The sequence below is a fragment of the Schistocerca piceifrons genome, chromosome 3 (assembly GCF_021461385.2).
Source record: "Schistocerca piceifrons isolate TAMUIC-IGC-003096 chromosome 3, iqSchPice1.1, whole genome shotgun sequence".
Lineage (NCBI taxonomy): Eukaryota > Metazoa > Arthropoda > Insecta > Orthoptera > Acrididae > Schistocerca > Schistocerca piceifrons.
Genome location: NC_060140.1, coordinates 170303305 through 170321624, shown reverse-complemented (window position 1 = coordinate 170321624; position 18320 = coordinate 170303305). Strand labels below are relative to the sequence as shown.

The following is an 18320-nucleotide window of genomic DNA, read 5'->3' as shown; positions in this document are numbered from 1 at the left end:
TATGGGGCAGGTTTTGCAGCGGGGTCAGTTACAGGGGTAGAAACTGCTGGGTAGAGAAGGTGGTCTGGAGATATTGTAGGGTTTGACAAGGATGTTATGGAGGTTAGGGGGGTGACGAAAGGCAACTCTGGTTGGTGTGGGGATAATATTGTCAAGGGATGATCTCATTTCAGGGCTTGACTTGAGAAAGTCATATCCCTGGCGGAGTAATTTGTTGATGTATTCAAGGCCAGGATAATATTGGGTGACAAGGGGGATGCTTCTGTATGGTCTGGGGGTAGGAACATTGTTGTTGGATGGGGAGGAATGTATTGCTCTGGAGATCTGTTTGTGGACAAGGACTGCAGGATAGTTGCGGGATAGGAAAGCACTGGTCAAGTTATTGGTGTAATTGTTGAGGGATTCGTCACTGGATTGCCATGAATACCTAGGCTGTAGCAAAGGGAGTGTTTGATGTGGAATGGATGGCAGCTATCAAAGTGAAGGTACTGTTATTTGTTTGTGGGTTTGATGTGAACAGAGGTGTGGATGTGAGCTTCAACAAGATGAAGGTCAACATGCAGGAAGGTGGCTAGGGTTTTGAAGAAGGACCAGGTGAAATTCAGATTCGAAAAGGAGTTGGGGTTATGGAGGAAATTAAGGAGTGTTTCTTCACCATGAGTCCAGACCACAAAGATGTCATCTATAAACCTATACCAGGCCAGGGGAAGCAGCTGTTGGGTCTTCAGGAAAGCCTCCTCCATGTGGCCCATGAAGAGGTTGGCATAGGACAGAGCCATCCTGGTTCCCATGGCCGTTCCCCTGATTTGTTTGTAGGTCTGGCCTTCAAAAGTGAAGTAATTATGGGTGAGGATGAAGTTGGTAAGTGTGATAAGGAACGAGGTTTTTCGAAGATCATCGGGTGGGTGTTGGGAGAGGTAGTGTTCAATGGCAGAGAGACCATGGGTATGTGGGATGTTTGTGTAAAGGGATGTAGCATCTATGGTGACAAAGATTTCAGGTGGGAGGGGAGTGGGAATGGATTTGCGGCGTTCTAGGAAGTGGTTTGTGTCTTTGATGTAGGATGGGAGTCTCCAGGTGATAGGTTGGAAGTGTTGGTCTACCAGAGCTGAGATACATTCTGTTGGGGCTTTGAAGCCTGCCACAATTGGACGGCCAGGATGGTCCTCTTTGTGGATTTTAGGTAATGGGTAGAAGGTAGGGGTATGTGGCTCAGGTGGAGGGAGTAGGTCTATGGAAGCCATTGTGAGGCCTTTTCCTTGTTTTATTCCTTCTTAGTATTACTATTTTAATTTCAGTTATTTAATTTCCCTACCCACTAGTTACCCACTATGAAGGAACAAAGTTCCGAAAGCTAGGAATGTAAATTTTCTGTTCTGTACTGTGCATCTATCGGCTGTATTGAGCTGAGGTAAGTACTGGCCAGCCCCTCTATCTCTTTGTTCGTATTTGTTTTACTAACTTTATCCAAAGCCACAACTACTTCTCCTTTGAAGGGAAGGTATATAAACAAATCTATGGCACAGCCATGGTCACCCACATGGCGCCCTCCTATGCCAACCTTTCTATAGGATATCTAGAGAACTTCCTAGCCTCCCAAAACCATACCCCTAGCCTGGCTCTGGTTCATTGATGGTATCTTCATGATCTGGACTCAGGGCCAAAACACCCATCTTCATTCCATCACAGCCACAACACCTTTCCCATCCACTTCACATGGTCCTCCTCAACCCAGTGTGGCATCTTCCTAGATGTTGAACTCCTACACTCTGATGGCTTCATTCACACCTCTGTCCACACGAGACCCACCAACTACCAATACTACCAGCATTTTGACAGCTGTCATCCCTTTCACACCAAAAAGTTCCTACAATATAGCTTGGCAATATGGGGACATTTTCTTTCTGCAATGTCTGCTTGTGTCTGTGTATGTGCGGAAGGATATGTGTGTGTGTATGCGCGAGTGTATACCTGTCCTTTTTTCCCCCTAAGGTAAGTCTTTCCACTCCCAGGATTGGAATGACTCCTTACCCTCTCCCTTAAAACCCACATCCTTTTGTCTTTCCCTCTCCTTCCATCTTTCCTGATGAAGCAACCGTTGGTTGTGAAAGCTTGAATTTTGTGTGTATGTTTGTGTTTTTTTGTGTGTCTATCAACATGCCAGCACTTTCGTTTGGTAAGTCACATCATCTTTGTTTTTAGATATGAGTATATTGTGTTTAGTTGACAACCAAACGTCTTAACAGAAGCTACCACAGTTACCTATGAATTCTTACACTTTTGTGCTAATACATATATATTATAATCTGTAATGCTATTTGTGGTTAACAACAAGAGCAAATCTGTGATGAACCATGTAGCTCACAACTACAGTGCTGAAACTAAAAATAATTTTCATATTGACTAAGCTTAACTCTCAAAGTGTCGGAATGGAGTTTTATACTGTGGTGCAAAAGTCAATAACAGGTTGCTGGTGGATGTAAGGCAGGAAACTAAAAATCCTGTAATATTCAAAAACATAAATGAATAACTCGTTAGTCATTCCCACAACTCATCAGAATATTTGTTCTCAGGAATGTAAATTCCAATTAATCCTGATATTTATAATGGATAGATCTTGGCTTCCAATATATAGACAACTGATAATGTCCTATATGGAGTTACTTAAATACTTTGTTTGAAGTGTTAGATAAAAGCTGCATCAGAATAGTTGGTCTGTAGGACAAGGAGCAATATTCCCCTTGCCCCTTCCGTCCCCCTACCCAACCTGAAGAAAAAGTAACTCCTCTTCTCCTACCAACATGTACAATGGACCTTTCCTTGGTGGGCTGACTTGCGTGCCTCAATGATAGAGATGGCCTTACCATAGGTGCAATCACGATGAAGGGCTATTTGTGAAGATAGCAGACTAACATATGGTTTCTGATGATGGGCAACAGACTTTTCTATAATAGCAGAGACCATGCAGTTCTACCATGTGGCTTATTTAATTATGTTTATTGATAAAAAATACACTTGAAGACAAAAAAATGTAGAGACAAACAATTACAATTTCAGAAAAATTGAATGATTTTTTCAAAAGAAAGTGCTTCAAAAATTGAGCAAGTCAGTAATGTGTTAGTCCACCTGGGGCAATAAAATGAGGCATAGAGTATCTTCAACATATCACTGTGCTATAAGGTTGCCTTGGATGGCACCCAAAGAGGTCCTGTTATGAAAAGAAATGACACCCCAGACCATCACACCTGGTTGTTGGGCCATATGGCAGACAACACTCATATTGGTATCCCACTGCTGTCTGGAACATCTCCAGATATCCTATGCTGCATTTTGTTGCCCTTCATGGCAAGCCATCCTGGCCTTACATTTCAACAAGATAATGCCCACTCACACATGGCAAGAGTTTCTACTGCTTGTCTTCGCACTTGCCAAACTCTACCTTGGCCAGCAAAGCTGTTGGATCTCTGTCCAGTTAAGAATGTTTGGAATGTTATGGGCAGGACCCTCCGCACATCAAGATTTTGAAGATCTAACACATAACTCGGACAGAATTTGGCATGATATCCCTCAGAAGGATATGTAACAACTCTATCAATCAGTATCAAGCCCAATAACTGCTTGCATAGAGATCAGAGGTGGATTAATGCATTACTGACTTGCTCAATTTGTGAAGCTCTTTCTCTTCAATAAATCATCCAATTTTTCTGAAGTTATGATCTTTTTTTAAGTGTATTAAGAAGGTAAAATAGTCTCTCTTGTTGGATCTCCAAGCAGGGTCTACTCAGGTGGATGTTATCATCAGGGTAATCATATAAGTAGGTTAGGGAATTTTAAAAAAAGAAATGGATAGGTTGAAGTTAGATATACACTACTCAGCCAGAACATTATGACCACCAACCTAATAGCCATTATATCCACCTTTGGCATGAATAATAGTGGTGATCCATCATGGCAATGAAGCCATAAGTCCTTGTTAAATCACTGGAGGGAGATGGCACCAAGTCTGCACACACAAGTCACCTAATTCCCATAAATGCCAAGGAGAGGGGCAATGACATCTGACACTACATTCGATCACATCCCAGATGTGTTCAATCAGGTTCAGATCTGGTGAGCTGGGGGGCCAGCACATCAACTCGCACTCACCACTGTGCTCCTTGGACCACTCCACCACACTCCTGGCCTCAATGTCATTTTGCATTATCTTGCTGAAAAATGCCACTGCTGTGGGGAAATGTGATCATCATGAAGGGGTGTATGTGGTCTGCAACCTGTGTACTCTCATGATGCCTTGCACGAGCTCCACTGGTTTCCTGGATGCTCACATGAATGTTCTCCAGAGCATAATGGAGCTGCCGCCAGCTTGTTTCCATCCCGCAGTACAGGTGTGAAGGAGCTGTTCCTCTGTATGATTCACACCCTCTCATCAGTGTGATGAAGAAGGTATCATGATTCATTATATCACGTGATGCTCTGCTGCTGTGCCAACATCCAGTGCCAATGGTCATGCACCCATTTCAGTCTTAACTGCTGGCATTAACATTGGCACGTGTACTTGTCATCAGATGCAGAGGCCCATTGTTAGGAGTGTTTGATGCACTTTGTGTTCAGACACAACTATACTCTGCCCAGCATTAAAGTCTGATGTTGGGACCACCACAGGTCACCACTTGTCCTCTTTTACCAGTCTGCCCAGCTTACAACATCCAGCATCTGCAATGAGGGGTGGCTGCTCAATCTCATGATGTCAGGACATGATTTCACTTTGGTTTCATCGTGTTTTGAACACACTCACCACAGCACTCTCCAAACACTTGACAAGTTTTGCAGTTTCTGAAAGGCTCATCTCAAGCTTCTGGGCCATCACAATCTGCCCTTGGTCAAACTCAGGTAGATCACACACTTTGCCTGTTCTACACACAGGCAGCACGCTCACTGATACTACATGCACCATGTGTGTGTGTGTCTCACTACAGTAATTCCTCACCAGGTGATGCTGCTATCGCTTGGACAGGTTTATATTGATAGTAGATTATTCTGGCTAATGAATGTGTGTAGTGGGAATTAGTGAAGTCTGGTGGCATGAAGAACAGGACTTCTGGTGGGGTGAGTATAAGATTAAAAATACAAAATCAAATGTGGATACTGCAGGAGTAGGTCATCAATGCTCAAGAAAATAAGAATACAGGTGAACTACTAGGAGGACCACAGTGTACACATTATCATAGCCAGGATAGATATGAAGCAAACACCCACAGCAATAGTACAAGTTTATATGTCACCTTACTCTGTATATGATGAAGCTATTGAAAGATGATGAGATAAAAGAAATTATTCAGATAGTTAAGGGAGATGAAAATTAAATATGGTAGATGACTGAAATTTGAAGGTAGGGAAAGGAACAGACAGAAAAATCGTAGTAGGACATACACTGGGAGAAAAAAATGAAAGGGGTAGCAGTCTGGTCAAATTTTACACAGACCATTACTTAATCATTGCTACCATTGTCATAAGAACCATGAAAGAAGGTTGAATATGTGGAATGGACATGGATTCACTTGAAGATTTAAGATAAATATACTGATTTAACAGAAATTTCGGAACCAAGTTTTAAACTACAAAACATGTACAGGCAGATGCACACACTGACCATATTTTATTGGTCCGTACTGCAGATTAAATATGAAGAATTTCCCGAAAGATAGGAAATTAATGCGAACGGACTTGGATAAGTTGAAACACCCAGAGGTTCTTGAGAATTTGGTAGGGGATGTTAGGCAAATATTGACTGAAACAGGGAAAGGGACTAAAATAGAAGATGAGAAACAAAATAATGAAGGTAGCAGAGGAACAAATAGCAAAAACGGACAAGGCTGAAATCCTACGATAACATTTGAGATACTGAATTTTTATTTAATAAAACTAAAAATTGTGGAGGAAGGAAGCAGTGGCACTTATTATGATTACAAGGAACCTATCCAGTTTAAGGCCAAGTGGTAGGTAATGCTTATATCATCAAGCTCTGTTATTACAATTATGCTACAAAAGTTATCTGCAATTATTGGCAATTTTTGTAGTGTATCTGTAATGACCAAGCTTGATGTTACAAGCATTACCCACTACTAAACCATAAATTGATGGTGTTTTTCTGTAATCATAATAATTGTCCCCAACCCCTTCCTTCCACATTTGTAAGTTTTATATTTATTGAGCTAGTTGTAATTTTTATCTGGTCATATATTACTTCTAGGATTTTTTGTTAAAATTTATTTACTGAGCTATTTCAATTTCCGTCACTTCCTGTGTTCAAAATTTAGTATGGAATGTGGCAGCTGTGGCATTATTAGTACAATGTGAGTGCTTTACTATCATCTACATACATGTGTAAGTTATATAATAGGTGTACATTTTTAATAAGCTTTTTCATATAATCGTTATGCCAGATGTGATAAGCACTACTGTCACTAATGCCACCTACTGGCAAAACTGTTTACCTTGTACCATGGTCACCTGCCTGTGTGAGTTTGGGCACAGATGGTATTATTGAACAGAATAGAAAATGACAAGATACTTTGTATTGATTTTGTACATTTTTCAACTTCACTGCGTCATTGCAGTGTATGCGTTTTAATATCTTATCTTGTATTATATATATTGTATTGTATTGTATTATGTATTGTATATACTACAGATTTGATGATGGAATTCTCCCGAAGCATGTCATGATTTAATAAAAAAATTATTTTGGTCTCCATGACATATGTATTACCATTTACTGCCAAAGGCAGTCACACACCTCCTGGGAGGCTTTTCGTCTAAAGTGATAAAAACACTTCCTTATGAAGATGTGTCATGCAAAAACTACTTCAAAATCATGAGTATTTATGCTTGTTTTCTAGTCTGCACAACTGTGGAACTCCATTGAAAGCCTTCTGGAAACCAAGAAATTTTCATTTCAATGACTGTGTATGTTACGCATTCTTCATGTGGGCCTTCTTAACAGTTGTAACTGTCTGCACTCTCTTTCAGTTACATCAGATGCTCATTATCATTCCACAAAACTTGAACTAACTGTTGCTAAAAGTCATTCATTTTTCTTGAATATTCAATACAGAATCTTGCTGAAGAGAAATTATAACAGATAAAACTTGCTAAAAGCTGAAAGTTAGTGCTGAAAAAGAGACAATACCTGTGAGTTGAGAAAGGTATACATTTTACAACATATGAATGGAATGTGTAATTGTTCCCATACACCTCACATATCTTTATCTTCTCTCAGAAAGAGCCAAAATATATTTCATCTTAAATATTTTTCAACATCTTTTATTTACTTATTTCATGTGCATTTAAATAGAAAATATGCTTCAGCAGCTTTCTGAAAGTCTAAAATTTATTTTGCATTTTAGTTGTTCTTTCCATACTTGATTAAATGGAACCATTTTCTGTCTAAACGTACTTTTTACTTGATTTCAAATTTTGAAGGCTTTTTATTTATATTTTATCTCTTAAATATGTATAATTGTCTCTGATACCTTTCCATATATCAAGAACATCTTACAGTCGAATTTTATTCTTGCAATGAATTATAAGCATTTTATTATTGCTAGGTATGTTTTGATTCATCACATGCTTGGCCAAGTGAATGGGAAAATTGGTGCTTGGGGCTACCCAAGAGGGGGCATGGGAGCTGTCTCAGAGTCACTGGCATCTGCAGCAAAGTCATATGGTGCTGAAATCTTTACTTCTCAGGTACTATGTAGTGCATTAACACACTGATAATTTCTTAGAATGCTTTTATAATTTTTTTTAGTTTTCTGTATTATTCTATATAATGGTAGATGTTATGAAATTTTGACCTAGAAATATTCTTGCATGTTCTATCTGGTATGCAACAACTTCAGTGATAATGTTTTCTCTGAAAATCAAATGTATCATCTACACTAAATGATAACACTTTCTTTTTCTTTCTCTAATAATTTTTAAGAACTGAATCATACTAATGCAGTCAGAATATGAATTTTCTATTGGAGAAATATGGTTATTAAATATTTCAGGTGTTTTTTCTCTCTCTTACCTGGTTTCCATTAGTAAAGCAATATTTGGTTTAGTCCTATTTCCCAAATTAAATTTATCAGTGTCTTCTTCAATTTCTTCATTGATTGTTCTATTATGGCATGATCTACTAATGATGGTCTGTCAGTTATTCAAGATTTTCTAATTATTTCTTACCTTAAGGTAACCCCTTCCTACTGCAGTGAAGTAACAGTATTTTCCTATCTCACAAAATGTAGAAACATAAATGAAACAGCCACATCATGTACACCTCTACCAAACTGAGGCTAACCACATAGCCACTAAAAATGTTGTACACCTCGCCACTGACTTCAAAAGCTGCTTCAGTACCTATCTTGCGTGATTTGTTTGTTTCCATCCTGGACCATCTCCTCTGGATTATGCAGGTGACAATTGTCCCTCCAGTATATGCTTAGTTCTTGCAGCCTTCCCAAACTAAACCTCAGCCTGTACCCTCTCCAAACACCTAACCTCACCCTTTTGTCTCTTCTAATTTTGCACCCCATTTGTCCACTATCTAGACCTTGTGATATATCTCTTTCTGTGGCCCCTTCCCTCCTGCAACCCCCCCCCCCCCCCCTCTCTCTCTCTCTCTTTCTCTCTCTCTGTGTCTTTTTGTTGCCCTAACATTTTACCACTTCTAAGTAGATAAGTAGACACATTTCCTTCCTCTCACATCTGTTAGCCTGCACACCCACCCATAAGGAGTGAGGATCACTTCAGTCACAAGCAAGTGTATTTCAATGTCTATGTGGTTGTGTGTACTTAAACTGAAAACACAGCTGTAGCTCAAAAGCCACTGTACTATTCAATGTGTCCATGTGCTGCACATCAATCCATTACAGGTGAATGGTGTCTACCTTCGTTTTTGCTAATTTTTTGATTGAAGGAAACCAGCATGCACCAGCAGTTTGAAAATCATGTAAACTTTGTTTACCTTGTAGTCTTCTTTTAGCAGTATGTGAAAAAAAAGGTCACCTTCACACTATCTAATGTATTATACCAACAATTGTAATGGCCTATAATTACTTTGAAAAACCCGCTGGTCTTTCTTTAACATCATAAAACTGCTGTTTTTATCTAATATTTCAACAGCAACATATAGGCAACTTTACACAGATTACTAGCTGCTGTCTAGGTACTGGTAAAGTTAAAACTCATTTGATGTGAATGTTAGTGTCTACTGTGACTATAAATTCTATTAAGTTATAGAACAAGCAGATAATAAACTATACTCTTGTTTTGATTATTTGGGGATTTACAATTCCCTATGTGGTGTCGTCTTCTGGCACCTTCTTAAAGATTTTTGTACCAGAGTGTAACTTATTTTTCAACCACAGACAGGGATAAAACAGTAAAGTCAGATAGCATGATTGGCTGGAAACCACCAAGGGACAGGATCAGGCACCTAATTGGAAAGGCCTTTCCTAAGTCTTGTGCACACTAGCATCTTTCCTTCACAAAGTAGTGTGAGGTTTGTGTATCTGATCTGAGTAGGTTACTGTAATTTTGTGTGTGTGTGTGTGTGTGTGTGTGTGTGTGTGTGTGTGTGTGTGTGTGTGCGTGTGTGTGTGTTTGTGTTTGTACATACTGCAGTGACACATTTGCAGTGTGCAATGATGACAGAAGGGAGAGGGTGAAACCTAGTGCACACACATGGCCTTTTCCTCCCAAATAGCACCAATGAGACCACCAAGCTTGACATCCCCAATCGATGGATAGTTCACCATTGACAGTATCATATGCCCTCATTCAGTGAGACACTGTAAGGAAGTTTGGAATTTAATCCAGGAAATTGGTGCAAAATCTGGTGATCAGGAATTTTATGCCACGAGCCCACCTCCCCTTTGCTGGAAAGACAAATGGCAAAATTGGCAACAGCACAAGATGTACCTGGGTGGTTACCCATCCGACTGCTGCCCATGCCTGGCATAGTTTAACATTGTTGATATGACAGGAACTGGTATATTCAATGAAGCAAGGCTGTTGGCCAAACAGGAACGAATGGGCTATATGGAAATAATTTTTGCTTTTAGTGCTGTGGTTGTGAATCCCATATTTTTCTTATATTCACATCAATATTTATAACAAAAATTATGGGCGTAAATGTATTGGAATAAAGTATGAGACACATATAATCCCTGAAACAGTTTTAGCAAGATGTTTAGATCTAAACTCCATGTAACATTCTTACTGTATATGTCTGTGGAGTAAACATTTTTTAGCTATATTTTACAAGAAGAATATGCCATATTACTGAGTGAAAATATGCAAATAATGTCAGAAATCCTGCCTATATATCAGTATAATGAGAGATATTTCTAAGTGCATAGTAGGTAGGTTGGACAATATAATGAAAAGGATAGAAAAAGACTGTTGGAAAGGCCTTTGTCAAAAATAGACAGCACACACACACACACACACACACACACACACACACACACACACACACACACACACACACACACATGTGCAAACACAACTCACACACAGTCTCTGGAGTTGGAGCCAGACTGTGGGGAGCAGCACATTATGGAGGAGACAACCACGTGAGAGTAACGAGGAGGCTGGGGTGGAGAGGGGGAGGAATAGCAGAGTAGGGGTGGGGGACAGGAAAGTGCTGCTAGGAGTGTGCAGGGATAAGGTGGAGAGTAGGGCAGCTGGGTGCAGTCAGGAGGTTAGACAGAGAGTGGAAGAGAGTGGGAGGTAGTGGAGAAAGAGAGAAGTAAAGAAGACAGGGTGCATTGGTGGAATGAGGACTGTGTAGTGCTGGAATGGGAATGGGCTAGATGGATAAAAACAATACCTAATCTTTGTTAGTGATTGGAATGGGAATGGGCTAGATGGGTAAGAACAATGATTAACCTTCATTAGTCACTTTCCTTACTCATCTAGCCCATGCCCATTCCAGCACTACACAGCACTCATTCCACCAATGCACCCAGTCTTTTTACTTCTTTCCTTTTCTGCTAACCCTCTCCTCCCCCCTCCTCCCCCCTCTCTCTTCCCTGCCCACTGTCTAACCTCCTGACTGCACCTAGTTGTCTTACTCTCCACCTCCTTTGCACACTCCCAGCAGTACTTTACAGTCCCCCACCACTACCCTGCTATCCCTCCCCCTCCCTGCCCCAGCCTCCTCCTAACCTCCACCCAGTTGCCTCTCCCATACCGCGTTGCTGTTCACAGTCTGGCTCCAGCTGTCAGGGACTGTGGTCGTTTGTGTGAATTGCATTTGCATGAGTGTGTGTGTGTGTGTGTGTGTGTGTGTGTGTGTGTGTGTGTGTGTGTGTGTGTGTGCTGTCTATTTTTGACAAAGGCCTTGCTGGCCGAAAGCTAACTTTCTGAGTGTCTTGTTGTTGTGCCTTTCTGTGATTCAGCATCTTCGCTATATAGTGAGTAGCAACTATCATTTTCATTATATTGTTACATTCCATCCTGGATTTTTCCATTTTTTGGCAGGTAGATTTGAGCTTTTTGATAAACTTATCACCATTTGCTGATGCCTCCTCAGTCTATTATCCACCTGGATGCCTACTGTTCTAATGCAAGAACACTGTAATTTATTTCGCAAGCAGTACACACACATGGAAGACAATTAACAATACATGAGTGGGTGACAGAGCCATGCACTCTGTCCTATATAAACATTAGTTCCAATAGGGGAGAGCAGCCGGCAGGCTGTGGCACACAATTGCTGTCATATTAGCAGGCCAGATGGCCTCTAGTGGCTGAATCACATACAAATTTCATGGACAAACTACACTCCTGGAAATTGAAATAAGAACACCGTGAATTCATTGTCCCAGGAAGGGGAAACTTTATTGACACATTCCTGGGGTCAGATACATCACATGATCACACTGACAGAACCACAGGCACATAGACACAGGCAACAGAGCATGCACAATGTCGGCACTAGTACAGTGTATATCCACCTTTTGCAGCAATGCAGGCTGCTATTCTCCCATGGAGACGATCGTAGAGATGCTGGATGTAGTCCTGTGGAACGGCTTGCCATGCCATTTCCACCTGGCGCCTCAGTTGGACCAGCGTTCGTGCTGGACGTGCAGACCGCGTGAGACGACGCTTCATCCAGTCCCAAACATGCTCAATGGGGGACAGATCCGGAGATCTTGCTGGCCAGGGTAGTTGACTTACACCTTCTAGAGCACGTTGGCTGGCACGGGGTACATGCGGACGTGCATTGTCCTGTTGGAACAGCAAGTTCCCTTGCCGGTCTAGGAATGGTAGAACGATGGGTTCTATGACGGTTTGGATGTACCGTGCACTATTCAGTGTCCCCTCAACAATCACCAGTGGTGTACGGCCAGTGTAGGAGATCGCTCCCCACACCATGATGCCGGGTGTTGGCCCTGTGTGCCTCGGTCATATGCAGTCCTGATTGTGGCGCTCACCTGCACGGCGCCAAACACGCATACGACCATCATTGGCACCAAGGCAGAAGCGATTCTCATCGCTGAAGACGACACGTCTCCATTCGTCCCTCCATTCACGCCTGTCGCGACACCACTGGAGGCGGGCTGCACGATGTTGGGGCGTGAGCGGAAGACGGCCTAACGGTGTGCGGGACCGTAGCCCAGCTTCATGGAGACGGTTGCGAATGGTCCTCGCCGATACCCCAGGAGCAACAGTGTCCCTAATTTGCTGGGAAGTGGCGGTGCGGTCCCCTACGGCACTGCGTAGGATCCTACGGTCTTGGCGTGCATCCGTGCGTCGCTGCGGTCCGGTCCCAGGTCGACGGGCACGTGCACCTTCCGCCGACCACTGGCGACAACATCGATGTACTGTGGAGACCTCACGCCCCACGTGTTGAGCAATTCGGCGGTACGTCCACCTGGCCTCTCGCATGCCCACTATACGCCCTTGCTCAAAGTCCGTCAACTGCACATACGGTTCACGTCCACGCTGTCGCGGCATGCTACCAGTGTTAAAGACTGCGATGGAGCTCCGTATGCCACGGCAAACTGGCTGACACTGACGGCGGCGGTGCACAAATGCTGCGCAGCTAGCACCATTCGACGGCCAACACTGCGGTTCCTGGTGTGTCCGCTGTGCCGTGCGTGTGATCATTGCTTGTACAGCCCTCTTGCAGTGTCCGGAGCAAGTATGGTGGGTTTGACACACCGGTGTCAATGTGTTCTTTTTTCCATTTCCAGGAGTGTATGAAGAGCCCCACACACAAAATTGCTAGTTACAGCACTCTCCTTCCCTTGCAAAAAAGTGAACAATGTGCTGCTCATTTCTATTTCTTCTGTGGTTGACATAGGTTGTTGAATCATGTGACATGCTGCCACTGGTGTGTGGGGTCGGAAGTGGCGTCAGCACAGACAGGTTCGGCACCTGTCACCCTGTGAGAGGCCATATGGTATGACAGGCATTACTGACACAGCTTACGGTCCACATCCCATGGAGGTTGTGGTGAAGGAGGTGGAATAGGTGGCACGGACTGCAATGGGGGTGGCAGGGGCAGAGGCACCATCTGTGACAGCTTGGGACATGGGGTCCTGCTGTGCCCCTCCCCCAACCCCCCCCCTCCCCCCCCCCCCCCGCCTTCCACAGCTGAAGGGGGCACCTACATGAGAGCATGAGAGGAGACAGTTGTGAAGATATCAGCACTGGCAGCAGAGAAGGCAAGGGCATTAGCCATGACGAAGGAGATGGCCAGGTGGACGAAGGGTGTGGAAGTGGCAGAGGTCATAGCTGGTCTATCTATCATGATGCCCTCCTCTCAACCATGTGGATGACGCAGAGGCAACAGCCATGAGTGCACTCAATTACCCCGACAGCCATAACTGTGAGCCCAGACAGCTGTGCCACGATAGAAGTGTTGTGGTGCCTGGCGCCGTTGCCAGCAGATAGCCTGGTATCTGGGCAGAAGGCTTGGCATCAGCCAAGGCAGATGTGGCAGAGTCTGGGGCTGACAACCACGCAACAACTCTACTGGACTCTTATCACCAACAGGGATGAACCTATAAGAACTGAGTGTCCAGTCAAAAGCTACTTCCAGTGATACATCTAAAACATATTTTTTCATCTGAGTCTTAAATGTTCATACTAGTTATTTTGCTTCCCCATTTGATTGAGAGTGGAAAGGAGGAGCCATTACATGGTGAACACCACTTTTTTTTATAAAGATTTTCAGATTCCTGAGATATGAACTGAGGTTGTTACCCATAACTAGCTTGTATGGAAGACCTTCCATTTCCTGAGATATGAATTGAGGTTGTTACCTATAACTAGCTTGTATGGAAGACCTTCCATTGTAATAATTTTTGACAAAATTGAAATGGTTGCTTCTGTTGAAGCAGACAGACAACACACCACCTATGGGAACTTAGAATAAGCATCAGTTACAACAAGTCAGTAGAAATTCGAAAACGGCCCCTCAAAATCTACATGAATTTGTTCCCAAGGCTGCTGAGGATCTGGCCATGGTGACAAAGAAGCACAAAGAGCTGCCTGATGAGTGGCAAGAACTTATGCTATTTCCCCATCAATACCTGGACAAAAAACATGTCTGCATGCTAATGCTTTTGTACATGATGCACCCCAGTGGTTCAAATGGTGTAAAATAATTTCTCAAAGAATCAGAAGCATGGCCCAGAGGTTTGTCTAGTCAACCATGCTGCACCAAAGAAACAACTTTACTTAGAACAGGATCAGTGGCTGCAATTTTAGTGCTAGTAATAGGAAAACCATAAACAACATTTTGAGCTTCCATGTCTAAATGAAGCGATAGTAATTCCTCTTTGTCAGACTTTGGATCCCGAACAGTCAGCAAATGCAATAAGGTGTCAGCATTTGCCTATTGTCCCATAGGTCAAAAATGTTTCTCATAACTGTATCACAACAGGAAAAGAGCCCACCACTGTAAGCAATGTGTGACTTTGTATGGCAAGGATGCCAAAGAGCTAAAAATAGATGCCAGTGGTTTGAGTTTGTCGTCAACTGAAACTTAGGCCCATATAGAAAAACATGAATTTTTTTATAGTGTACATAATAAGAAAAGTCTCTCTCTCTCTATCTGAGATTAATACTGTTGCACTGAATTCAAAGATCTGGAGGCATATGGAATAGGGTGTTCAGATCCATTCGCATACTTATGAGCAAGTGTGGCACCAAAGCCAAACTGAGATGCATCCATTGCTAACACATGTGCTGGCCTGGCTGAAGAGGGACCACGCAAGAGGATGACTGCAGCTAAGATTTCAACTACATTAATGCCCAGTCACAAGCTGAGGACCAATGGGAAGGAACACCTTAACGTAATAATGCTTGGAGTGGTTGTCTCACAGTAGCAGCATCCAATATGAATTTGTGGTAGTATGCAGCAAGCAACACTTCAAAACCCAAATAAATAATGGATAGTTGAAAAAACTGTGTCTTGTCCAAATTGCAAGTTAAACCTGTAGACTATAAGACTGAAAACAGAGCATGAAGGAACTGCACGTGTTCCTTCATAGAGGCACCAGACATTACTGTGTCATCTAAATAGTTGATGCAGTCTGGAACCGATGCAACAAGTTGCTCTAAAAATCACTGAAAAATAGCTGGTGCGCTTGCTACACCAAAAGGCAAACACTGATATTCATAACGACCAAATGGGGTATTGATAACTAGAAGGCTTTTAGATTCCTCATCAAACACAGCTCTAAATATGCCTTTGCCAAATAAATCTTTGAAAAATTATAGCCCCCACCCCCGTCTCAATAATTTTTCTAGCAGCTCGTCAGGGCACAGCAAAGAATGGGTACAGTATCAATAACTGACTGTGCATTAATAGATTTTTTTTTTAATCACAGCAGAAGTGTATCTTACTGGTATTTTTTTTACTATCTCCAGTGGTTTGACCATTCACTGGAAGAAAAAGGGCAAATAACATTGTTGTTGTTGTTGTTGTTGTTGTTGTAGTGGTGGTGGTGGTGGTCTTCAGTCCAGAGACTGGTTTGATGCAGTCCTCCATGCTACTCTATCCTGTGCAAGCTTCTTCATCTCCCAGTACTTACTGCAACCTACATCCTTCTGAATCTGTTTAGTGTATTCATCTCTTGGTCTCCCTCTACTATTTTTACCCTCCACGTTGCCCTCCAATACTAAACTGGTGATCCCTTGATGCCTCAGAATATGCCCTAGCAACCGATCCCTTCTTCTAGTCAAGTTGCGCTACGAATTTCTCTTCTCTCCAATTCTATTCAATACCTCCTCATTAGTTATGTGATCTACCCATCTAATCTTCAGCATTCTTCTGTAGCACCACATTTTGAAAGCTTCTATTCTCTTCTTGTCTAAACTAGTTAGCATCCATGTTTCACCTCCATACATGGCTACACTCCATACAAATACTTTCAGAAATGACTTTCTGACCCTTACTTCTCTTCTTCAGAAACGTTTTCCTTGCCATTGCCAGTCTACATTTTATATCCTCTCGACATCGACCATAATCAGTTATTTTGCTCACCAAATAGCAAAACTTATCTACTACTTTAAGTGTCTCATTTCCTACTCTAATTCCCTCAGCATCACCTACTTTAATTTGACTACATTCCATTATCCTTGTTTTGTTTTTGTTATATCCTCCTTTCAGGACCCAGTCTATTCTGTTCAACTGCTCTTCCAGGTGTTTTGCTGTCTCTGACAGAATTACAGTGTCATCAGCAGACCATAAAGTTTATATTTCTTCTCCCTGGATTTTAATTCCTACTCCAAATTTTTCTTTAGTTTCCTTTACTGCTTGGTCAGTATACTGATTGAATAACATTGGGGATACAACCCTGACTCACTCCCTTCCCAACCAATGCTCCCCTTTCATGCCCTCGGCTCTTATAACTGCCATCTGGTTTCTATACAAATTGTAAATAGCCTTTTGCTCCCTGTATTTGAACCCTGCCACCTTAAGAATTTGAAGCGGAGTATTCCAGTCAACATTGTCAAAAGCCTTCACTAAGTCTACAAATGCCAGAAATGTAGGTTTGCCTTTCCTTAACTTATCTTCTAAGATAAGTCATAGGGTCATTATTGCCTTAGTCTACAAATGCTAGAAATGTACGTTTGCCTTTCCTTAACTCATCTTCTGAGATAAGGCCTAGGGTCAGTATTGCCTCATGTGTTCCAACATTTCTCTGGAATCCAAACTGATCCTCCCTGAGGTCGGCTTCTACCAGTCACAAATAACATTAAGGATCAAAAATGATCTAATTCTGCTTTTACTTGATCCCCTAAAGTTAATGGTATGGCGTGGGCCTAGAGAAAAGGGTGGCAGGCAGAATGTTTCATTGCATCATGAGCCTGAAATTCTGTTGTTATGGAACTTTATCATAAACCAAATGAACTTCATCATCAATAGAGATTCCAAACAGTTAAAAGCATCCAAACCAAACAGATTTTCAGTGTAAGCATTGTCCACAACTAGGAATGTTAATGATCAAACCACAGCCTTGCAAGTCACAAGTGCAGAAAACTGTCCAAGAATGAGAATCAGTTGTTTTTTATAACTCACCAGACACTGGAGTCAGAGGGGGCAGAACCCAAATCCACATAAGTCTGAGAATTCACCAATGTCTCTGCTGCACCCATGTCCATCTGCATTCTCAACAGTTTGTTAAACACATGTACTTCAATATATAACTTGCTATGCAACACCGTCACTGCTGATACACTGTTCACAGTCATGTTTGCCTCATCCTCACTCAGATTTGGAAAGGAGTTACATACAGAAGTATTGTGTCCTTTCTTGTGGCATCTATTACACATTGCCCAGCACTTGGGACATGCAGTCCATTTGTGTCAAATGAAGCAATATGGGCATGAAGGCAGTGGAGCACGAAGGTGACACTTAAGTGTTGTGGGCAGTTGTTGTCGCAGACAATGAGGACCTATACAATGCCAAGATATCTCTGGACTGCTGCAAAGGCATCTACATTCCCTAGCAAACTGCCTAAAGGCAGGGAGGGATGATAGGAACTGATTTCTTTAACTTCAGACCAGTCTTCTGTCTGATTACTTGCAACCCATGAAACTTCATATTACTAACTTATGTTCAATACTTCTGTAAGTGAAGGATTTTTGCACTCTAGAGCCCACTCTCAAACTTCCCTGTCAGAAGCAAAATGTATGATTGCATCATGAACCACCTGACCTGCATAAGATTCCTTACGAACACTTGTCACAAAATTACAATGGCAGTTAAGTCCATGTAGTTCTTCTGCCCATGCTCTGTATGACTGTTT

General features: G+C 42.2%; 1 protein-coding gene across 1 annotated transcript in view; it reads left to right on the top strand.

The window, feature by feature from the left end:
- The window catches only part of LOC124788266 (pyridine nucleotide-disulfide oxidoreductase domain-containing protein 2-like), a 177019-nt gene that overhangs the window by 71341 nt on the left and 87358 nt on the right, over window positions 1-18320 (top strand). Inside the window, exon 6 of the mRNA XM_047255471.1 lies at window positions 7608-7749. Within this exon, the coding sequence (XP_047111427.1) occupies window positions 7608-7749 (142 nt within the window). The remainder of the gene's footprint in view (window positions 1-7607; window positions 7750-18320) is intronic.